Below are 26,164 nucleotides of genomic sequence, written 5' to 3' on the forward strand. Positions count from 1 at the left end.
GTCCTATGGCATGTGTCCCACCATCCACACCTGCATCAGTCCTATGGCATCTATCCCACCATCCACACCTGCATCAGTCCTATGGCATGTGTCCCACCATCCACACCTGCATCAGTCCTATGGCATGTGTCCCACCATCCACACCTGCATCAGTCCTATGGCATGTGTCCCACCATCCACACCTGCATCAGTCCTATGGCATCTGTCCCACCATCCACACCTGCATCAGTCCTATGGCATGTGTCCCACCATCCACACCTGCATCAGTCCTATAGCATGTGTCCCACCATCCACACCTGCATCAGTCCTATGGCATCAGTCCCACCATCCACACCTGCATCAGTCCTATGGCATCAGTCTTATGGCAGGGACAGTTTCTCCATCTGAGTACAGCTCCTATGTGTGCACACTTTCAGTGACACACCCATAGCATGGACCATGCATCTCCATGCAGTCGCCTCCAAGTCGACACAAGCAAAAATGTCAGCCTGGCTATGTTTGACACGTGGCCTTTACCATCCACGTGGCCTCCGATTGGGAATGATAAAGTGTGCTGAGTGCTGTGGTGGCGGAGCGAGGCATCTGTCTCGAAGCGTGGCGAGCGAAGCAAGTCATTTGAAGGGACGCGGTAAACTTGTTGGTGGGGCCCATATTCCCAGGTGTCGACATTGAGATAATAAAAGTGAAAAACTCATCTTGACCTTTTCAAGTGTCAACCCTTTCTGTGTCGATATAATGTACACTCTCCCCTCCCCCCACCCCCATGCATCTCAGCCTCTTCCTTTAACGCCCCGATATATGGGCCTAATTCAGTCCCGATCACAGGACAAATTTATTCTCATTTTCAAACGGGCAAAACCATGCTGCACTGCAGGGGGGCAGATGTAATATGCCCAGAGACAGTTAGATTAATGTGAGTTATTTTGTTTCTGTGCAGGGTAAATACTGGCTGCTTTATTCTTACACTGCAATTTAGATTTCGGTTTGAACGAACCCCACCCAAATCTAAATCTCTCTGCACCTGTTACATCTGCCCCACCTGCAGTGCAGAATGGCGTTGCCCATTTTGAGAACAAATTTGCGATAATGTCGGAATTATTTTCACTACACCTGTCCCTGTGCACATCTAAGATGTTACTCTGTACGAACACGACGGTGTGACTTAGACGCAGGGTACTTATCTCTGAGTCCGGCCCACTGCTGTCAGCAGGAGTAATCTGCCACCAGCGCCGCGGGATAGAACAGTCCGTTAAGGATTCCAGATCCGTTATGTAAGCTGTAGATTCGGCGGATACATTATAAGATGCACAATCCTTGCTGTATCTCTATAACAATATCATTTATCTGTAACATCCATGCGACGCTCTTTATAGTGTAACGTCCCATCCCCATATCCGCGTTCATTGTAATTACATGCGTCTTGCTACGCATCATATTTATTCTCCATCAAACCCCAGTAGCGGAGAGCGTGGGGCAGTTTTGGAAATCTCCCCCGGATCATGTGCGATGCCGCACAAAGTGACCTATTTAAATCAGGACAAAAAAGTACTTTGTGTCAAGTGGTATGGAGAGATGTTTCATTACATCCCGTGCACCGTCACATCTGTCTCCCACTCCTATAATGCCGAGCGCAGTTACAATCCCGGTGTCTGACTCTGATTATTACACCGCACCACAAAGCACAGCTGCAAAGGACGGGACTTATGTTTAATCGATGATACGGATAAATAATAACCTCTCGCTAAGCAGACGCTACCTCTTCTATGTGCCTAGACGCCAGTGGCGTTTAGTTTGCACAAAGACAGCAGATTTCAGCCTTTAAAACCATATCTTTGATGTGTTCTAAACACGACGATAATATTTGCATCTAGCTATAATTTTAGATTCCCCATAACTTCGCTGTTTTTAAGGTTTCCCTTTCGTCTGCCCGACCCCCTCCTTTCTGCTTACATGAATTGTCCTTTGGTTGTCAGGTCAGTGCTGAGTTGTCTAGCCCCTCCCCCTTTGATTCACAATTCCAGGTCCCTAACACCCTGACTGTGTTCTGGAACTGAAGAACTTTGAGCAGGACTGGGCTGAGGGTTGCTGCTTAATCCTTTATAATATAACACCTGAGGTGAACGTCTTCTTTAGTTTTGTTAGAATACTTTTTATGTTTTTACTTTTTCCAATAATAGCTGTGTAAAGGTCTTTAACGATTTAGTAGTGAACAGTGCGAGGCTACTCCAATCACAGAGTTTCACATAAAAGTTCTCATTTTTTAGACTATAATCGATCCCACCAATGTGATGCTCCAGATACTCCTCTAGCTCACTGGAAGGCCAGTTTTAGTGCTTCTCTAACGAGCAAACCCGTTATCAGCTGTGCTAACATAATTGCACAAGGCTTTTGTAATCATCCATTAGTCTTCTAACGCGATTAGAAAATACAAAGTACCATAGAACACTGGAGAGCTGGCTGCTGGAAATGGGCCTCTGCACCTATATAGATATTCCTGTATATACCAGACGTGTGCAGCCAGTATAGTCATTTACCACAGTACCAATGTGTAGAGGGTATTTCTGACTAATGTAATGTTATCTTCATTGACAAAAACCCACAGCGCTTTTCTTACAAAAACAGGGAAATTTGTAAGTGACCCGAACTTTTGAATGGTTTTGTGTGTGTGTGTATATGTATGTACTAGGTGATTCATCGCGCCCTACGGGCGCTCTTCACACCGTCGTAAGGGGCTGCGCCCCCTTAATTTGTGAACGTTTGTATTGTGAGAAATATGGTTAGAATTGTATGAAAGATGCCTGTATTGCAACTTGAGTTATAGGTGAAATGTGTTAAATAGAGAGCATATGATGTGGAAGGGGGTGTGTATTGTTTTGTTTAATTAAAAACCGGTTACAGAGTAAGATGTACATTGATAGTGTGGATGGTACAGTGACATTTGTGGGTGTGGGGGGGGGGGGGGGCTGTGTGTGCATGTTGTTTAGGTGTGTGTGCGTGTGTGTGTAATAGTATAGTAGGGTGTTTTTGAGTCAGCGGCTCCCCACTGGCGGAGGTCACGACACAGGAAAACAGGAGGCTGGGTAGTGATAGGGGTGTGTGGGCATAAGGGGGACTAAAGAGGAGGGTGAGAGACACAGTGCAGCTTCTGCCAGTGGGTGAGGGTCCAGCGTGGCAGTACAGGAGTACAGGACAGTGGCCCTGAGTCAGTGTCTCCTCCTACTGGGTGGGAGTTAGGGTGCATGAGAGCAGGAGGCTGGGCTATGAGGCATGATAGGGGTATGTGGGCAACACAGCGTCAGTGACTCCCCAGTGGTGGAAGTTATGGTTCAGGAGAGCAGGAAGCTGGGTAGTGATAGGGTTGTGTGGGCATACGGGGGACTAAAGAGGAGAGCAGGGGTGCCGTGAATTGTGGGAGGGGCGCGGGGGGTGCCGTGAATTGAGGGAGGGGGCAGAATTGCGGGAGGGGGGGCGCAGGTGTCGGTGAATTTCGGGAGGGGGCGGGGGTCTGCAAAGCGCAGGAGTGGGGCGTGAATCGCACAAGGGGGGGTTGGGAATTGCGGGAGGGGGGGTCGCGGGGGTTGGGGGGTGGGTGCCGCGAATCGCGGGAGGGGGGGGCGTGGGGGGTTGCAGCGAATTGCAGGAGGGGGGGTCGCGGGGGCAGGGAGGTTGCCGCGAATTGCAGGATGGAGGGTGCGGGGGTTTGCCGCGAATCGCGGGAGGGGTGGGTCGCGGGGGTTGCCGCGAATCGTGGGAGGGGGGGTTGGTGGCCAATCGCGGAAGGGGGGGTCACAGGGTGGGGTGGTGCTGCGAATCACGGGAGGGGGTGGTCGCAGGGGGGTGCCGCGATTCGCCACAAGAAAAAATCAACACAGAAAGGTCAACACATGTAAATGTTGACATAAGTGTGGCATTTCATTGATGTCCATGTCGACACATGAGAATGAATATGAGAACATTCAAAAAATGAAAAATAAATCTCAAAATCTCATGTCAACCTTTTTCATTGTCGACCATAGCCATGGGGTGTGGGGGGGTTGGCAACGAATCGCGGGAGGGGGGGGGGGTCGCGGGGGTGCTATGAATTGCGCGGGGGGGTTTGCCGCGAATCGCGGGGGGGTTGCCGCGAACCAAGGGAGGGGGGGTGCCGCGAATCACGGGAGGGGGGATCGCGGGGGGGGGGGGGGGGTGTGTGTGTGTTGTGCCGCGAATCGCGGGAGGGGGTCGCGGGGGGGGGGGGGTGCCGCGAATCGCGGGAGGGGGGGTCACAGGGGGGGCGCGAATCGTGGGTGGGGCGGCGGGGGGCGCTCACCTGGTGCAGAGTCTTTGCTGGGCAACATGGGGAGGCAGAGGATGTCTGGCACTGTGGGCTCACTGGGCTGGTTCTCTGTCATGTGAGTCAGTCACATACCTCCCAACATGACCCTCTCCAGGAGGACACATTGCTCTGTTTCTGGACTTCCCTCATAATGTACGATTGCCATCACCTGTTTCACACATGTTATTAATTGATTAGAAAGGTGCTTCAACACAGGTGCTGGCAATCATTAATTAAGGGAGAAGTCCAGAAACAGAGCAATGTGTCCCTCCTGTTATACACACACTCACACACTTTGAGTGACAGATGTAGCCAAATATATTAGGTAATGTGTATGTGTGTGTGTGTGTATATATATATATATATATATATATATATATATAATTATCATTATTATCGTTTATTTATATAGGGTTCCGCATATATATATATATATATATATATATATATATATATATATATATGTGTGTGTGGAATATGGAATGGTGTAAGGCATAACCGTCCCTGATCAGGATGCACCTATTTATATGATGTTTTGTATTTGCAGGCGTCCTGCTGGCCGTGGAGACATTGTGATATTACACATCTGGTCGGCTGGGACCTTGGAGCATGTAGATTCCTCAGCAGAGTTGCAGCCTTACGCCGCATATGAATACAGCATCACAGCACAGAACAGTGCGGGCTCTGTACAGAGTCTGTGGTCTATAATTTACACCCCTGAGGCTGCGCCTGAAGGCGTCCGACCACCCCTTGCACATGTAACAAGCGCATATTCCGTACTTCTAGGCTGGACGGCACCGGCAAGGCCTCATGGCGTAATAACACATTATCGGATTATGTATCGAGAGATCGCAGGTGACTCCAACTCCTCCTCCTGGGCTACAGTGACGGTGGCGGTGAGTGACGCCCTGGCGGTATGTTGTATAGAATAGTAATGCCCATAACCGGTATCTGTACAAGTAGGTGTATGTAATATCACCAGCGGGGTGTAATAACCAGTATCTGTACAAGGAGGTGTATGTAATATCACCAGCGGGGGTGTAATAACCTGTATCTGTACAAGGAGGTGTATGTAATATCACCAGCGGGGGTATAATAACCTGTATCTGTACAAGGAGGTGTATGTGATATCACCAGCGGGGGTGTAATAACCTGTATCTGTACAAGGGGGTGTAATAACCGGTATCTGTACAAGGAGGTGTATGTAATATCACCAGCGGGGCGGGGGGGGGGGGTGTGTGTAATAACCTGTATCTGTACAAGGAGGTGTATGTGATATCACCAGCGGGGGTGTAATAACCTGTATCTGTACAAGGAGGTGTATGTAATATCACCAGCGGGGGGGTGTAATAACCAGTATCTGTACAAGGAGGTGTTTGTAATATCACCAGCGGGGGTGTAATAACCTGTATCTGTACAAGGAGGTGTATGTAATATCACCAGCGGGTGTGTAATAACCTGTATCTGTACAAGGAGGTGTATGTGATATCACCAGCGGGGGTGTAATAACCTGTATCTGTACAAGGGGGTGTAATAACCGGTATCTGTACAAGGAGGTGTATGTAATATCACCAGTGGGGGGGGGGGGGTGTAATAACCTGTATCTGTACAAGGAGGTGTATGTAATATCACCAGTGGGAAGGTAATAACCTGTATCTGTACAAGGAGGTGTATGTAATATCACCAGCGGGGGTGTAATAACCTGTATCTGTACAAGGAGGTGTATGTGATATCACCAGCGGGGGTGTAATAACCTGTATCTGTACATGGAGGTGTATGTGATATCACCAGCGGGAGTGCTATAACCTGTATCTGTACATGGAGGTGTATGTAATATCACCAGCGGGGGTGTAATAACCTGTATCTGTACATGGAGGTGTATGTGATATCACCAGCTGGGGTGTAATAACCTGTATTTGTACAAGGAGGTGTATGTAATAGACCAGCGGGGGGTGTAATAACCTGTATCTGTACAAGGAGGTGTATGTAATATCACCAGCGGGGGTGTAATAACCTGTATCTGTACAAGGAGGTGTATGTAATATCACCCGGGGGGGGGGGGGGGGGTGTAGTAACCTGTATCTGTACATGGAGGTGTATGTAATATCACCAGCGGGGGTGTAATAACCTGTATCTGTACAAGGAGGTGTATGTAATATCACCAGCGGGGTGTAATAACCTGTATCTGTACAAGGAGGTGTATGTAATATCACCAGCGGGGGGTCATAACCTGTATCTGTACAAGGAGGTGTATGTAATATCACCAGCGGGGTGTAATAACCTGTATCTGTACAAGGAGGTGTATGTAATATCACCAGCGGGGGGTCATAACCTGTATCTGTACAAGGAGGTGTATGTAATATCACCAGCGGGGGTGTAATAACCTGTATCTGTACATGGAGGTGTATGTGATATCACCAGCTGGGGTGTAATAACCTGTATCTGTACAAGGAGGTGTATGTGATATCACCAGCGGGGGTGTAATAACCTGTATCTGTACAAGGAGGTGTATGTAATAGACCAGCGGGGGTGTAATAACCTGTATCTGTACAAGGAGGTGTATGTAATATCACCAGCGGGGGTGTAATAACCAGTATCTGTACAAGGAGGTGTATGTAATATCACCAGCGGGGGTGTAATAACCTGTATCTGTACAAGGAGGTGTATGTTATATCACCAGCGGGGGTGTAATAACCTGTATCTGTACAAGGAGGTGTATGTAATATCACCAGCGGGGTGTAATAACCAGTATCTGTACAAGGAGGTGTAGGTTATAAAGCTAATGGAGGTGTAATAACTAGGAATGAGCGATTCGTTGCCGGGATTTGAATTTTTCGAGTGGCGGTGAAAAGGTTTGGATTTGGATATTTCTTAGAAATGGTAAAAAAAAAGCCCAAATTGCGTAATCTTTGCGGTTTTTTTTTGTCCTTAGAGTAATATTAACAGTGTTCATTTTAACACCCACCAGCATTGAAAAACCATGCAGTTTCTCTTCCCTGCCTGGGGTGTTGCTGTCTGCTTTAGTGCTTCTAGCACAGTGTGATCCGTATATCAGCACTGATATGTAAACCAGACCTGTGATAGACACACCAAAGCAGACAGTGACATCCCAGGCAGGGAAGAGGAACTGCATGGGTTTTCAAAGATGGCAGGTGCTAGAATGAACACCAATTAACCTCAATAACATTATTTTCCATCCCTTTCCAGACAATTTTGACCACTTTACAGGGACCTGTTCTGGTGCAGTAAACACAAACAATGATAAAGAAGAGAAAAATGTATTTAAATTTTTTTAGTTTAATATCTTAATTTAATTTTAATGCGCAGCTTGTATAATGCTGCATGGAGGTCGAACAATCACACACGGAACTTTTGACAGTATACTATGGGTGCAGTACACAGAGACAATGAATAAAGAAGAGAAAGATTGATTTATATTTTTTTTACTTAAATTATTTTTAGTGCGCAGCTTGTATAATGCTGCATGGACGCAGAACAATCACACACGGAACTTGTGGAGTATACTATTGGGGTGCAGTATACAGCAAAAAAATAAAGAACAACGAAATGTATTTTTATTATGTTGAATTTTTTTAATGTAAGGGCCTTGTATAACACTGCTTTGACCGTGGAGGCAGAACAATCACACACGGAACTTGTTCTGCTTCTGACAGTTGTATATGGTGTATTGGATTGCAGTGCAGCACACCACAATGAAAAAATAAATAAATAACAAATGCTGACTGACAGCCTGCATGTGTAATACTGTACCCCACTACACTGACTGACAGCCTGCCTAACACACGGTCAGTACAATTACAATATAATTAAGTATATATCTTCACTACTATGCAGCCTTCTGATTAATTATACTGTAAACCATCAATATCAATGAGACCTTTCATGGCGGCCATTTTGTCAACAGAAATATAACAATTATGAATGCAGCCTATGGAAATGTGAAAGCTGATTTATCATGTACAGTATATCCATAAAAGCGCTGCCGCAGAATTCACTAGCAACGTCACCCCTTTCTAGTCACTTGGCAGGTTCCATTTTCCTGCTCATCGGTTCAGCTCACAAAATGGCTGCCTCCATCGTCTGCAGAGATGAGAGCAGTGAAGCCAAAGGCTAATCGGTTAAGCACCCCCCTCAGCAAAATGGCCACCGGGAGATACAACATGGTCGCCTAGCGTTTCCCACCCCAGCCTGGAGATAGCATTCTATGCAATTCAAGGGCCTGTTACAGAGCAAATCATACACAGATGACTCATTTTTTATGGTTCACGGGCGGCTAAAGTGAAATTCAGCAGCTGTTCAGGACAAGTGACCGTCCTAACAGCTATATTATAACCTCCTAATAGAGAGGGAATTGCAGGAGAGCACGGGGTTACTGCTGATTATCGGCAGGTGAGTGCTTTATTGAAGTTGAAAAACCATTAACATTGATAGAGTAATTATTTCAACTTCAAAGTAATTACCTTGATGGGTGATAACCGCTGCAGCGTTCCGTGGTGCAACCGGCCCACGCCGGTGTCAGCCCTCGAAGCTTAAGAAAATATTACTACAAAACTGTTATGTGTGAATTAGTAAATTCACTGTAAGAATGCTGCGCAATAAAATAAAATTATTTCAGCCTCAGCAAGTTAATTTGCCACTTTATTCCTGGCATAAATTCCAGCGTTTTACGTTCTTATTTCTCCCTATTATGCGTTTAGCGCTCAGGTTTTACCCACTTTAAAATATTTATTTAAGATGCAACCGCTGCACATCAATAATTTACACACAGTTATTGTATTGTAGATTGAGGCGGCAGCGGTTCTGCTGTACAGATTGTGTGACATGGGAGGGTGATCCATCAGTGGCTGGGGAGTCTAGGCCACAGATTGTGTGACACGGGAGGGTGATCCATCAGTGGCTGGGGAGTCTAGGCCACAGATTGTGTGACGCGGGAGGGTGACCCATCAGTGGCTGGGGAGTCTAGGCCACAGATTGTGTGACACGTGAGGGTAACCCATCAGTGGCTGGGGAGTCTAGGCCACAGATTGTGTGACACGTGAGGGTAACCCATCAGTGGCTGGGGAGTCTAGGCCACAGATTGTGTGACACGGGAGGGTAATCTATCAGTGGCTGGGGAGTCTAGGCCACAGATTGTGTCACACAGGAGGGTAATCCATCAGTGTCTGGGGAGTCTAGGCCACAGATTATGTGACACGGGAGGGTAATCTGTCAGTGGCTGGAGAATCTAGGCCACAGATTGTGAGACAGAGAAGGGTAATCCATCAGTGGCTGGGGAGTCTAGGCCACAGATTGTGAGAGACGGGAGGGTAATCCATCGGTGGTTGGGGAGTCTAGGCCACAGATTGTGTGACACGGGATGGTAATCCATCAGTGGCTGGGGAGTCTAGGCCACAGATTATGTGACACGGGAGGGTAATCCATCAGTGGCTTGGAAGTCTAGGCCACAGATTGTGTAACACGGGAGGGTAATCCATCAGTGGTTGGGGAGTCTAGGCCACAGATTATGTGACATGGGAGGGTAACACATCAATGACTGGGGAGTCTAGGCCACAGATTGTGTGACACAGGAGGGTAATCCATCAGTGGCACGGGAGTCTAGGCCACAGATTGTGTGACACGGGAGGGTAATCCATCAGTGGCTGGGGAGCCTAGGCCACAGATTGTGTGACACGGGAGGGTAACCCATTAGTGGCTGGGGAGTCTAGGACAGAGATTGTGTGACACGGGAGGGTAATCCATCGGTGGCTGGGGAGTCTAGGCCACAGGTTGTGTGACACGTGAGGGTAACCCATCAGTGGCTGGGGAGTCTAGGCCACAGATTGTGACACGGTAGGGTAATCTATCAGTGGCTGGGGTGTCTAGGCTACAGATTGTGTGACACGGGATGGTAATCCATCAGTGGCTGGGGAGTCTAGGCCACAGATTATGTGACACGGGAGGGTAACCCATTAGTGGCTGGGGAGTCTAGGCCACAGATTATGTGAGACGGGAGGGTAATCCATCAGTGGCTTGGAAGTCTAGGCCACAGATTGTGTAACACGGGAGGGTAATCCATCAGTGGTTGGGGAGTCTAGGCCACAGATTATGTGACATGGGAGGGTAACACATCAATGACTGGGGAGTCTAGGCCACAGATTGTGTGACACAGGAGGGTAATCCATCAGTGGCACGGGAGTCTAGGCCACAGATTGTGTGACACGGGAGGGTAATCCATCAGTGGCTGGGGAGTGTAGGCCACAGATTGTGTGACACAGGAGAGTAATCCATTGGTGGTTGGGGAGTCTAGGCCACAGATTGTGTGACACGGGAGGGTAATCCATCAGTGGCTGGGGAGTCTAGGCCAGAGATTGTGTGACATGGGAGGGTAATCCATCAGTGGCTGGGTAGTCTAGGCCACAGATTGTGTGACACGGGAGGGTAATCCATCAGTGGCTGGGGAGTGTAGGCCATAGATTGTGTGACACAGGAGAGTAACCCATTAGTGGCTGGGGAGCCTAGGCCACAGATTGTGTGACACGGGAGGGTAATCCATCAGTGGCTTGGGAGTGTAGGCCACAGATTAAACGCTGTACAAATAGGAAGACCGATAAACCTTTCTGCATATATAGAGAATCATTTACTGTAACGATCATTAATGAAAAGAAAATTAGGTTGACATAAGCCGGTGTGGGAGCAGAGAATTTACATAATATTATTATCCTTTATTTATCTGGTGTCACAAAGGTTCTGCAGCCCAGTTATGGTACAAAGGGTAGACAGATCCTAGGCAGGCAGCTAATAGGTAGCTACAAAATGTTGACAGACAAAAGGTCACAAAAGGTTGGCATTAAAAAGTCGACATGAGTTTTAACGTGGACTCCAAATTTGTCCTTGTGGATGGTAAAGTATGAAAAAGTCCAATAAGTAAAAAACTCATGTCAACCATAATAATGTCAACATTTTGCTTGTGTCAACCTAATGCCTGTTGACATACGTAGATAGTAGATACAATTTGTTAGGGTGTATCTAAACAAGAGCGTCTTCATATGTGCTCACATCATCTCCCAGCGGAACGGATATTTGGTAAAGTCTGTTTTTAGCTTAGGAAGTAATGTAAGATAAGAACACAGAAAACCATTAGAAATCCTGCATGGCCGCTAGTCATTGTAGGATCCAGCGGAAGCCATACTGCGCACTGGGTACGGTCAGGCTAATTAGCGATCCATTCTGCCCATAGACCATAAACATATGTTTAACAAAATATTTATATCTATAAATAAATAAACCTCAATTTCTAAACTGATAAACTGGTGAATTCTGTAACGCAGGCGGCTGGTCAGCATATTATGATACCCCTACAGACAATTTCGCTCATTTTCCATTACAGCGCACCTTTTAATCAAGTGGAAGCCTATCGCTTTACATGTGTACCGGTTATTTTGTTATCGCTCGCAGATATCCCAACGATCCGCAGTCTGTAGGGCCATGCGGAATTTATTCAAACGATCGACGCAGAAGCACAGGGAGCAATGGGGGTCAGAGCAGATAAAGGCACCTCTGTTTCCTAATGTATTCATACGAGTGGATGATGTTTTTTCAATTACTGGTTAATTACCACCGGCCCATTTACAGCCATTTGCATCAGGCATATGTAAAAATAAGGACCGTTTTTATTTTCCGTTCTTTTGCTCCCCCCGGCGGGTCCTGGCGTGCAGGTCCTCCGGTGCGTCGCCTCCTGCCCGCTTGTGCACTGAAGCTGAACCTTATGTCACGCGTTTGCTCGGAGGGACACGTGACCTCTTCATCACCCGCTAACCGCAAGTTCAACGCTAAGGAGAGAAAAACTTGCAATAATCAGAAATAATATAAATGTCATAAATCTCTCTCCATTGACTGGGACTAAGCGGCTAAACTGCAGATATTACATTTCTGACCTTTGGCTGGTGCGGGATAAATCCTGACCCCCAGCTGGAAGCGTCCATTGGATGTGAACGCTCTCACAGAGCCACCTAGTAAATCAAGTCCATTCTGAAAAAACAATTATGTTGGACCGAGTGGGGTCACAACAGGATCATTCACGCGTAGTTATAATGTCCACTAAAGCAAACAATTAAGAGGCACCGTTCGCAGGCAGGATGAATGACTTAGGAGGTCTGTCACCGCGAGAGGCGCCTTTCACCCGGGGTCAGCGGTTCAAATCAGGCTTAGGCCGTGTGTGGCTGAGCGTTATCACCGGCTGATAGCTGTGCACTGGGGCGTGAAATAAGGTGTCATCCCGGTGCCAGGCGTATTGAGCAAGTGGTCAAGTGTCCATAATAGCTCAGAAAGCAGAAACGGTGTTCTGTGGCGTCTACCGGGGGGATCTGTGCGAGGCCGGGACACCGCGCTGATGCCTCGTATGGGCTGTGCGTTCTGGGTTATAAACGCCGGACTTACTGTATTTATTTATTTATTAACAGTTTCTTATATAGCGCACACATATTCCGCAGCGCTGTACAGAGAATATTATTACCAGATATTATATAGCGCACACATATTCCGCAGCACTGTACAGAGAATATTATTACCAGTTATTATATAGCGCACACATATTCCGCAGCGCTGTACAGAGAATATTATTACCAGTTATATTATATAGCACACACATATTCCACAGCGCTGTACAGAGACTATTATTACCAGTTATTATATAGCGCACACATATTCTGCAGCGCTGTACAGAGAATATTATTACCAGTTAGTATATAGCGCAGACATATTCCACAGTGCTGTACAGAGAATATTATTACCAGTTATTTATATAGCGCACACATATTCCGCAGCGCTGTACAGAGAATATTAATACCAGTTATTATATAGCGCACACATATTCCGCAGCGCTGTACAGATAATATTATTACCAGTTATTATATAGCGCACACATATTCCGCAGCGCTGTACAGATAATATTATTACCAGTTATTATATAGCGCACACATATTTCACAGCGCTGTACAGAGAATATTATTACCAGTTATTATATAGCGCACACATATTCCGCAGCGCTGTACAGAGACTATTATTACCAGTTATTATATAGCGCACACATATTCCGCAGCGCTGTACAGAGAATATTATTACCAGTTATTATATAGCGCACACATATTCCGCAGCGTTGTACAGAGATTATTATTACCAGTTATTATATAGCGCACACATATTCCGCAGCGCTGTACAGATAATATTATTACCAGTTATTATATAGCGCACACATATTCCGCAGGCACAGGGTCCCTGTTGACCCCACTTGAATGGCCCCATGTCAGATTGTGAATGTTAGCTCATCGTGCTGTACTGTAATGTGACGTTTGTTCATTCCATGTTGCATAATGCGTAAGGGACATATTGCATTTGGAGGGGTATATTTTACACAGGGGGAGATGCCGGTAGATCCCTGGTAAGTAAGTCTACAAAAAGTAGATCCCAGGTCGTAAAAGCCCGGCCACCCCTGCTGTACATGGTACCGATGCATGTAAAGTATCCTGCACACGTTACTAATACATGTAAATGATCCTGCACACGGCGCTTATACGTGTAACTGATCCTGCACACGGCGCTTATACGTGTAACTGATCCTGCACACAGCGCTTATATGTGTAACTGATCCTGCACACGGTGCTTATACGTGTAAGGGATCCTGCACACAGCACTTATACATGTAAGGGATCCTGCACACGGCACTGATACATGTAAGGGATCCTGCACACGGCACTGATACATGTAAGGGATCCTGCACACGGCACTGATACATGTAAGGGATCCTGCACACGGCACTGATACATGTAAGGGATCCTGCACACGGCACTGATACATGTAAGGGATCCTGCACACGGCACTGATACATGTAAGGGATCCTGCACATGGCACTTATACATGTAAGGGATCCTGCACACGGCACTGATACATGTAAGGGATCCTGCACACGGCACTGATACATGTAAGGGATCCTACACACGGCACTGATACATGTAAGGGATCCAGCACATGATGCTGATACATGTAAGGGATCCTGTACACGGCACTGATACATGTAAGGATCCTGCACACGGCACTGATACATATAAGGGATCCTGCACATGATGCTGATACATGTAACTGATCCTGTACACAGCACTGATACATGTAAGGGATCCTGCACACGGCACTGATACATGTAACTGATCCTGTACACAGCACTGATACATGTAAGGGATCCTGCACACGGCACTGATACATGTAACTGATCCTGTACACGGCACTGATACATGTAAGGGATCCTGCACACGGCACTGATATATGTAAGGGATCCTGCACACAGCACTGATACATGTAACTGATCCTGTACACGGCACTGATACATGTAAGGGATCCTGCACACGGCACTGATATATGTAAGGGATCCTGCACACGGCACTGATACATGTAACTGATCCTGCACACGGCACTGATACATGTAACTGATCCTGTACACGGCACTGATACATGTAAGGGATCCTGCACACGGCACTGATACATGTAACTGATCCTGTACACGGCACTGATACATGTAACTGATCCTGTACACGGCACTGATACATGTAACTGATCCTGTACACGGCACTGATACATGTAAGGGATCCTGCACACGGCACTGATACATGTAACTGATCCTGTACACGGCACTGATACATGTAACTGATCCTGCACACGGCACTGATACATGTAACTGATCCTGTACACGGCACTGATACATGTAAGGGATCCTGCACACGGCACTGATACATGTAACTGATCCTGTACACGACACTGATACATGTAACTGATCCTATACACGGCACTGATACATGTAACTGATCCTGTACACGGCACTGATACATGTAAGGGATCCTGCACACGGCACTGATACATGTAACTGATCCTGTACACGGCACTGATACATGTAACTGATCCTGTACACGGCACTGATAAATGTAAGGTATCCTGCACATGATGCTGATATATGAGTAGTCTATAATGTCTCATGTCCAGCCCAGTGTCCAGCATGCACTACACCGTATTGTACATTGTGCCACCCTGCATATTACATTGTTCCTCTGTAGTAATCAGGAATGTCATGGCTGGGTACTGTGCCCATTACTGTCGCACCCCCCTGTTTGTGTATTTCTATTTATCAGATGGTTATTGATCTCTTGCTGGGCTGAGATTCCGCTTCAGTGCCAGCCAGCCTGATTAATGGCCTGGTTTCAGAAAGCGGACTGAATGGGGACAGAGAGCGGCCAAGCCCAAATCCGTCAAGACTCCTCGCTCGTTATGAAACACTTATCAAGTGTACATGAAAAATTAATTGAGCTCTGTTTGATGTTGGAAGGCAAAGAAAGGTATCAGCTTCCTACTTGGCGGTGCCCCCAATCTTTCCAGATGTTCCCGGCTTCCCCCTGGAGAAGCAACAGAGGGAGATATATTAATATATCGTATTGATTAGCTGGGGACCCCTGACAGTTATTTCTAGAGTTACCATCTGTCTGCTGTTGGAATTCCTTCACCAAAAACAGGACATGACAAGTTATTAATCTCCGCTCTCTAAGTATCGTCAGGCCTCTGCCTGCTAAACCGCGGATTGCCATTCTGCGCAATGTCGCCGCTGATTTGAAGGGTGCTGAAATTAAGGTTATTACACAAATGGAACCATATGGTCCAAATATTTCAACAAGAAAATTGCCAGACAATAAAAATTGCTTCTGCCTTCCTAATGGCGTAAATTACAGCTTAACCATAGCTCTAACGACGTCCTTCTGCCACGCTTAACTACTGTTACATGAAGGACATAGTTTTAAAAATATTTTTTTTTTAAAAGAGAGAGGTCCTTGCCAACTGCGTGTTTTACAATCTGTTACGTTGTCATTAAGAACAGTCAGAACTGTATAAACATAATTACGCTCAACATACCAGAGACCCATCCGAGCAAAGTTGAGGTCTCGCTCGGCGGTGTGAGAATCCATCGTCTCGCTCCTGGACCAGAATCACTGACGAGTCAGGTGTTGAAATGCGGAATACTCGTTAGGATTAAAATTTAATGCAATAGCCAGAGTCGTTTTATGAGAATTTAATTTACAAAGCGGCTTATTAAAGAGCATCACATTAAACGTGTAGCATGAATTAACACTTTAATTGGGTTGCTGGCACATTTAATACTGCACAGGAACAAGGGCAGGAAACCTGCGTTACGTGTAATTACCGAGTGTTACAGCAGAAAATTCGATAAGACGGCCAGATCTGAGGTGATAAGTTATGTGTGGCGGAGCAAAGCCGGTGTCTTCACACGGAATGCGGAGACAAACGGCACATATGTGATGTTTAGTGCGCTGATTGCAGAAATGGCGGGTCCCCAAGCAGAGACTGTTGGAAATGATGTGTCTGCAGGTATATAGGGCACACCAGCGGGTGACTCACTCTATGAAATGCCCGCCTACTTGCCCAGGGGTGTTGGTTTATAGATGGCAGGCACAAAAAAAAAATGTAGTGCCCTGGTATTCCGTGTAATGTGCAGTATGGCTGTGGTATAATGTAATGGGTGTGTGATGTGTAATAGGCATAACGTGTAAGTTTTGGTACGCACTGTCCATGTTATCCCTTTTTATAAAGTTTGTTGAGTCCTGTCATAATGTGTAATGAGCATCACGATATGTGGCATAATGTGTAATGGGCATCACCGTGTGTGACATAGACCCTTATTCTGGTTCACTCGCAAAGGCAAATTCCTTCTCAAATGGAAAGACCATCTGCACTGCAGGTGGGGCAGATGTAACATGTGCAGAGAGAGTTAGATTTGGGTGAGTTATTTTGTTTCTGTGCAGGGAAAATACTGACTGGTTTATTTTTACACTGCAATATAGATCTCACTTTGAAGTAAAACCCCACCCAAATCTAATTCTCTCTGCACATGTTACATCTGCCTCCCCTGCAGTGCACATGGTTTCGTCCATTTGAGAACGAATTTGCCTTTGCGAGTGAACCAGAATAAGGGCAAAAATGTGTGATGGGCATCATGGTGTGTGGCATAATGTATAATGGGCATTACGGTGTGTGGCGTAATATGTAATGGGTATTTGAAGTGTGTGGCGTAACATGTAATAGGCATTGCGGTGTGTGGCATAACATGTAATGGGCATCACGGTGTGTGACATAACGTTTAGTGGAATTACGGTGTGCAAAATCAATAGAATTGAAGCAATGGTTAAAAAAAAAATGATAAGACAGGTCAATGGGTGGGCTATGGGTGTGTCAAGGGGCGGGCGACTGTCCGAGAATCTCTCAACACAAAGGTGGTAACACTATATACAGTTGAATTGGTGTCACTGAACACATGCTCGAGATTAAATTGATATATTTTAGCTTTTTCCAATTACAGCAATTGTGAATGAACACAGTAAAAATGGTGCAGATTGTGGACTGACAGGAGAGTGTAGCAGCATTATGGGGAAAATTTACTAAAGGAAATTTGTAAAAAAAATAGGTGTATTTGTATCCAGAAATACACTTATTTTTGACATTTACTATCCCGAAAATACGGCAATTCGTAGTCGTATTTATGTGCTATCAATACGAGTATTTTCAGGATAGCAAATGTCAAAAATAAGTGTATTTCTGGATACAAATACACCTATTTTTTTTTACAAATTTCCTTTAGTAAATTTCCCCCTATGTGTCAGTTCTGTAACTACCCCTAGGGTATATATGTGTACCCACCAATGGTCACCTAAGCAGTAGGATTAAATGAGTTGTGGGCCAATAAGAGCCCAGAGGCGGGGCTTTGCAAGTGCCTGGGGGTGGAGCTAGGCTCTGTATCTCGACACTGTGAAAAAAAATTAAATGTTAAAAATTCAGTAGCCCTGTAAAATAGATGGATTCTATCTGTTCTCCCCCCACCGACGGTCAATTGTTCATAGACTAACGACATGCTTGCCGACATTTAATGTCTCCTCTCTGGGAGCAGCCCAGTAAGAAGACTTTCACCTGTCATTAGGGGGGCGGGGACGGAGCCCCACATCATCAAGTCCCGCCCCATTATAAAAAAATCCCATGATTTGCAGATGTTTGCTGAGGGGGAGGAGCTTAAATCATGCAAATTGTATCATTTTAGCCCCTCCCCCTCTGTGTACACCCATGAATCGAGAGATTTTACCAGTGGTGTAGGAAGTTGTGGGGGAGGCCGGAGCATGTGGGGGCATGCCCACCAGGGCCGGTTTAACAATAGGCCTGATGGAGCTACAGCTCCAGGCCCACTCTGCAAATAAGCACATTTTGTAGATGAGGACTGGGGCTTTCCAATGAGCCCAGCCCCGTATCTCTAGCCCCCTGGGAACCGGAGATACCGCTGGGCAAAATAGGAACGTTTTTCCCCATAGAATACCATGGGACCCGCTAATTCCGACCCCCACCCAGTTCCTCCCCTGCATCACAGAAGCTTGTGGTTGATCTCATTTGAACCCAAATCGCTGGGCCTTCAATCCAGGCTACCAGGCTGGTTCATATGGGTTAACTGGTTCCAGAGATATTGCGGTTCTCTGGAACCAAATAGCCCAGTTTCATGGGACCAAAATCATTTGAAGCCCACTTAAAAGTTCTTCAATATGATACTGGTCTCCTGTAAATGGGTCAGTTGGTTCCGAAGATATAGCTGGTAAAATGATATAGTCAGTTTAAAAGGGGGGGGGGGGGGAGGGAGGTGGTTTTCTCTCCCTTTCATACCAGAAAATCCAGGGACCATATTCCCAGGTAAGTCCCTGCATTTTCTGGTGTGAAAGGGCTATTATTTCAAATAGCTGGGACCTGCAGTGCTCTGAATACAGTTGGGTAGCCCCCCGCTCTCTGCCCGGCTGTCAATGCCTGTCACTTCTGCCCTGCGGCGGCTGTCCCCCAGTTACCGCGAGTATGTATTTCCCCTTGGCACTGAGTATGTAATCCCACATGGTACTGAGCATTGAACCCCTGGCAATGAGCATGGAACCCCTGGCAATGAGCATGTAGGTAAGCAGCACTTATGTAGCATAAAATTTAATTGGCATTATGGTGTTTGGCATAAAACATAATGGAAATTATGGTGTGTGGCCTAACATGTAATGGGTATTATGGTGTACATTTTTAATGCGCGCCTTTGGCGTGCAATGTCCTGTTTGTGAAGCATATTGTGAATTTTGGCTCAATCCGTTTGGTGTAGTGTGCATTTTGGCTCAATCCATGTGGCAAATGTGGATTTTCCCTTAATCTGTGTGGCATAACGGGAATTTTGACTCAATCCGTGTGCCATAGTGTGAATTTTGGCTCAGTCAGTGGGAATTTTGGCTCATTCCATGTGGCATAATGTGTATGAGGCAAGTACAGTATAAGGGGGTTACTATTGTGTTGCATGATTTGTATAAGGGGTATATGGTGTGGTAAACTTAGGTGACCACATAAACGGTGCTGAAATGTTGTCTACCAAGTTTTGGCTTTCCTTATTTTTTTTGTGACTGGAGTGCCGCCTCACCCCACAAGTATTTTAGGACATCGGCATCCTGCGGGTGCACCTTTGGAGGGCACCCGGCAATATATCTCCCTGCATCCGGGGAGTGTCGGAATTTGTAAATGTAAATATATATATATATATATATATATATATGCACTAAACTGCACCAGCACTTTTCTTAATAAATGTGGAGCCTTATGTGTGCCGCCTACTTTCCTGCGACCGTAAAGAATGGACTCACCCCTAAGGGGGTAACCCAGATTTGGGACATCGGAGTGCCGGGAAAGATACTCACCCATGAGCAGACCACCCAACCAGGACACTGGTCACGCCCCCCACATTATTAGGTGCTGGCCATAACCCCTATTATAGCGCATAATAGGCCCTTGATAATTTTCAGCTCCAGGGCCATGTAGACCTTAATCTGACACTGATGCCCACCCTAACACGATTTTTGTGAGCCTCCCGGGTCATTCAAAGAGGGTAGGCAAGTATGACTAATGATGATTTCAAATCATTTATGGTCAGTAGCCATCTGTATACTGTGTGTGTGTATTTGTGTGTGTGTGCATGTGATAGGGTTTTCACAGTCACCTGCACTTGTCAGCTGTTCTGGACGCAGGACATAAAATGCCAGTAACATTAATGACAAAACCAGGAGCTTTTTGCATTTCATTCCGTTACTTTTTAAACCCTGCGAACAGAACTGACCGCAATCGTCATCTTATAAAGCCTGCGCTTAGTGAATGTGCCCCAAAGTCTTTGACTACAATCTACAAAGAAAAATAAAATCCATTGTACATGATTCATTTCAATGACCGGATTTGCACTTTTTCAGAAAAACGAACGCTTCCCCTTTAAATAGACGATCCAATGTCTCTTCTTTTTATTTAGAACAATTTACGCCGGTGCACTGTGCTCCCTGTAAGTATATGGCGCTGTGACAGTACGTCGATATAAGCATTTTGATACGACGAACAGTTGGATCTATTAAATCGTCTAGTGGTCGTCCTTTAGCGTCTGCCCTCCTGGGCCACATAAGCTGACTGCTGAGACAAGACGCGCGCTCCGCCTTTGCTGCGCTAAGCACTTGTGAGAACAGAACGACTACATTTATTTATACGTCTTATGTGCAGGACCTTCTAATAGGTAACGCAGCGCTGACCTCCGGGGAGATGCTGACTGGGCACTTCCAAGGTTTTACGTTTCTCCAGCTGGTGCTCACTTAAAACAAAAAGCAAAAAAAAGAGCAGCGATTGCCTAAAATTACGACATCATATTCTACATGAAGTATCACATTATGGCGGTGACATTAGGAGGTGCTCAGGTAAAAGCTCGATATCGGGGCGAGTTATTACTGCCAGACGCGGCCTAACGGTCCCAGCACGTGATCCTGCTAATTACATCAGGGCGGAACTTCTGCTTCAGTTCTCATACTTTGTGCATCGTTACTATTATATACTGTATAGTATTATATATGAACTGCATTAAACACACACCCACATGCCTTAATATAGTAACTGTATATCGGCCTGTCTCTGCCTATGTGTTATATACAGTAGCTGGCCTGACGGGAGATGTAACAAGCATGGGAGAGGGAAGCGGAGAGATAAACCACCAACCAATCAGCTCTTAACTGCCATTGTACAAACACAGCATGAGAGTTAGGAGCCGAGTGGCTGGTACTTTATCTCTCTTTCCACGTTATCACTCTCCATGGCTTAGTACATCCACCCCACTGGTGTTGGCGTTCTGTGCCCCAATACCAGTATGTGGGTCAGATACAAATGTAGCCATAGAGAATACAGCTTAGATCCAGGGGAGGGGCTGCAGGACCGTTCAAAGTTCAAATGGGTGAGCCACTCCAGCTGCCAGTGAGTCAGTTTGGAGTGGCAGTTGGTGGCAGTGGGTGTGGCTCCCCTATTTGAATTTTGAACGGTTCTGCAGCCGCTCCTCTGGAGCCGCCACGGCAGATTACTGGTACGTGGACTTGCCTCCATAAAACTGGGTCCGGGTGATAGGTGAACAGTGTCTAAGTCGGCCATCAATGATTGACAGGCACAAGGTCAACATTGACAAAAGATCAACACAAGCAATTGGTCGACATGGTAATGGTGTCACATGAAAAGGTCGACATGGGTTTTTCACGTGTTTTTTTTTTTTTTTTTGGACTTTGTCATGCTGACGATTCACATGGACTACGAATGGGAACAGTAACGAGCCCGAAGCATGCCGAGCGAACCCATGTCAACAAATGTCAACATATACAATGAAAACCTGTGTAAAGCTCATGTCAACCTTTTCATGTGTCAACCTTTTTCCATGTTGACCTGTTGCTTGTGTCGCTCTTTTGTCTATGTCAGCCTATTACATGTTGACCGTGTTTCCCCGTGGACATTGTGCCTGTCAATCATTCATGATCCACCTATTCATTATCGACCCAGACACTGCCGACACTGTCATCTTCAAATGTGAACCCTGTGGGTCCTCTGTGGGGCACCAGATGTGGCGTGGATTCCCCCTCACACACACACACACACGCACACACACACTTGTCTTGGCGTGTGACTGGATCCATGACCAGATACTCAGTGCTTAGCATGCACAACCTGGTGGGCAGGACACATATGTGGACGGTTGGTGCAGCGTGTCACTGGTGTTAGGCATCGGTAACGTGAAAAATTCATGTCGACATTTTCATGTGCCAACCTTTTCCACGTCGGCTTTTTGCTTGTGTCGAGCTTCTGTGAATGTTGACCTTGTGCTTGTGGTTCTTTTGCTGTTGACATAGACATTGTCTGTGAGGGGGGTTTCCGGTTGCCTGGAAATTCCCCTTTTCTTGGCAAGTGGCCCAAATGATGACAATAGCAATGGTACTGTAATATGATTACTAGAGGTGCCGCCCCATCATGCAGTGTAAGGGACAGGGTGGAGCGGCTGCACACGCCCAGGGTGGCAGCGTCCACCAAGTTTGCTGTGTTTGTGGATCTAAGTCCTCTATCAGTGCACTGGACCAGAGAGCAGCTACCAGGAAGAAGAGACAGGAGCCTTACCATGAGGTGGGAGAATGTGAGCTTAGATAATGCAGTTCTGTCTGCTACAGGGCCCTCATTCTGGTTTTCTCGGTAAGCTGCGAGGACCACCAGTCCGAGTGCCCCCTCCTGCCCGCCAATGATGATTCCCCTCATTAACATGTAACGAAAACACATCCCATCGCATGTCTCCGTGGCAGGTCTCCGACCATCGAATCATTTCTCCTGCCTTCACAAATAAAAGTCAGTGGAAACTGACTTTTATGTGCAGCAGCCGTGACGAAGATGGCAGGCAGCGGCCATCCCGCGTAGCCATGGTAATGTCCAGTGTTATCATGGGGATGATTATAAAACGCTAGGTGTTCCCATGCGCTACCCCAATCCCCACCGCCAGCCGCCCCCGGGCCACCTCAATCCTTGTGAACGGCTCGGCGACTATGCAAGTCGCCAAACTCGTACTTGAAGGGGACCTGCACATGCGCAGAGCCTCAAACATCGGAACGGGCCTCAGTAATACTGTAACAGTAGTATATGAATATCTTTATTAATACTGGGATTTATGCTTAGGACACTGTCCATGAGAACAGAACTACTCTCCTTACACCATAAAACCCCCCTGAAGCTATGATGCCATTTTATGGAAAGGAAAGCAATTGATAAGCTGCCACGGAATTGCTGTGCCAGCAGCCGCATTCATTACCGGCGTCCAGAACACGTTCGGCAGCCTATTCCTGCCCCAATTTGTGCAGCGAGTCTCCAAACTGAGATCTATTGACATCCGCAAATCAATTTTCATTTTGATTGTATCCAGCTAACAAAACCCCTTTGATCCGATGCCACTCTCGTGCTCTGTAAATAGCCGGAGCCATTCAGTGCGTGTGTGTTATCTGTTATAGCGCTGGCAGGTCAGTCTTACAGGACGCCGCGCAGAGGAAAGGTCACCGGCAGCAATTCCTACTATGTTATTGTAACAGACGCGTTTTATTCTAGTTATATTCTGTTTCATTTATAACAATTCAGTAATCATACAATACAGTGCATCCGGAAAGTAGGTACTTATGTATTATCTGGGCTCCCATGTTAAATGCACCCCATTTTTTCATATCCCTACTATCCAACTACGCATGGAGTTGATTTTATATAGTGTGGCGAGCGCAGCGAGCCACCGTGCCCGAAGCGTGGCGAGCGCAGCGAGCCCCGCGAGGGGACGCGGTCTCATAAGAAAAACGGGAGCCCAGATATTACATAAGTACCGATTTTTGTTAATCAAAATTCTACACACAATACCTCATAATGACAACATGGTAAAAGTTTTGGGGCGATTTTTGGAAATGTGTTAAAAATAACAACTAAAAAAAATAAAATCACATGTACATAAGTATTCACAGCTTTTAACGTTCCCGCAGCCCGCCCTGGGCCAGCAATGTCCTGCGGCGCGTGCGGGGGGGGGGGGAGTTGGGAGTCCCCGCTGCCACCCACTTCTCAGCAGGGAATGGATTCTGTGCGCACAGCGTCTATTCCCCGCAGGCAGAGTGGCAGCAGCAGAAAAACAGGGACGTGGCCCCACCCCCTCACCATGAGGCCACGCCCCAAAATTTTGAGGGTCCCGCTGGACCACCAATGAAAGTTGGGAGGTATGCTCAAGTCCTTTTGAACATGATGCCACAGGTGTCAGGAACCATTAGTAGGGTTCAGTTCTGTTTTGTGTTCTGTTCTGTTTGTGTTTGGCATTTGACTCTTTGGTGGCCTCCGGTGGTCAGTCTGTGCCATTGCAGCTCACATCTTCTGGAGTCTTGATTTATTCACAAGGCTGATTGATAATGAGCTCATTTTTCCTACTAGCAGGTTGGCTGGAGATGTCACAGGTGTGCTAATCACCTGAGTTCTTCTTAAGGCATTCTCCCCAGCAATGCAGAGCCGGTGATAGCTTCCTATTTCCTGGTTTGCAATTTCCTGGTCTGGATTGTCTTGTTCTGCCAAGTATCTTGTCCTGCTGCAGTCTAGGTCCAGTCATCCTGTGCCTTATGCAGGATTCTTCCTGGGATGTGCTACTGTTACCTTTCCTGCGTGAGCCTGCTGACTCCCAAGCATCTGGGAACCACTTCTTTCCATCTTATGCCCGGTGTCGTGAGTAGTCTTAGGCTACGGTTAGGTTGCACTGTGGTGCATGTCAGTTGGAGGTTGGGCATTATTCCTCCAGTTTATTTATGTGGGGTTGTTCCCCTTTAAGTTGTGCTAGGAACAACTTGTCTGTGTGCGACGAGGTCACCTGGTGTTTGGTTGCGACAGGGTCGCTGGACTGTTGTTTTTGGTTGCGACGGAGTCGCAGTATTTTCATAATTATTCTCCATACTTGTGTCACTTCAGGGACTTGTACTTCTGCATTATCTTCTTTACTCGGGGTTATAACTTTAGTCAGATTGTCCTCTTGGACCTATCTCTGGCGGTCGTCGTGGGCTTGTCACCACCTAACACCTGGCTGCACCGGAGGTTGGGCGGGCCTAACTCGCCCTTTCAGCCGTGGCGGCTACAGGCGAAGCCTAGCATCCCGCAGTCCATGACCACCTGTCAGGGAGGGCCAATAGAGTGAGGTTAGAGGCAGCACCACCATACAGTCTGGGAGACGTTCAGTTACCTCAGTTACTCCCCGGATCGTAAAACAACAGGCTTGGAACACTTATATTTTGTCAGTTTCAATCAAATCTCTTTGCAGCACCTCTCAGCTTAACATCCAGAGATGGAAGGCAGGTCCGGGCTCTGGCTGGGCCACTCAGGGACAGAGTTGTCCTGAAGCGCTGCTGTGATATCTTGGCTGTGTGCTTAGGGTATTTGTCCTGCTGAAAGATGAACCGTCGCCCCAGTCTGAGGACAAGAGCGCTCTGGAGCAGGTTTTCATGTCGCTGAAAAACATCCCCGCAGCATGATGCTGCCACCACCATGCGGTCACTGTAGGGATGGTATTGACCTGGTGATGAGCAGTGCCTGGTTTCCTCCAAACATGATGCCTGGCATTCACACCAAATCGTGCAATCCTTGTCTCATCACACAGAGAATTGTGTGTCTTGTGATCTGAGAGTTCTTCAGGTGCATTTTGTTAAACTCCAGGGAGGCCGCCATGTGCTTTTTACTAAGGACTTCCGTCTGGTCACTCTACCATACAGGCCTGATTGGTGGATTGCTGCAGAGATGGTTGTCCTTCTGGAAGGTTCTCCTCTCTCCACAGAGGAATGCTGTAGCTCTTAGAGATTGACTGTCGGGTTCTTGGTCACCTAGGGTTACCTTTTTGTTGTGAGATTCCCGGATAGTGGCCCATCC

At 46.7% G+C, this 26,164-nt stretch overlaps 1 protein-coding gene across 6 annotated transcripts in view; it reads left to right on the forward strand.

Moving 5' to 3' along the window:
* The window catches only part of USH2A (usherin), a 739,769-nt gene that overhangs the window by 604,854 nt on the left and 108,751 nt on the right, over positions 1-26,164 (forward strand). For all 6 annotated transcript variants that reach the window (XM_083175163.1, XM_083175160.1, XM_083175162.1 and 3 more), the window contains exon 60: positions 4,863-5,211. In XM_083175163.1, coding sequence (XP_083031289.1) covers positions 4,863-5,211 — 349 coding nt within the window. The remainder of the gene's footprint in view (positions 1-4,862; positions 5,212-26,164) is intronic.

Source organism: Crinia signifera, chromosome 3 (genome assembly GCF_055691185.1).
Source record: "Crinia signifera chromosome 3, ASM5569118v1, whole genome shotgun sequence".
Taxonomy (NCBI): Eukaryota; Metazoa; Chordata; class Amphibia; order Anura; family Myobatrachidae; genus Crinia; species Crinia signifera.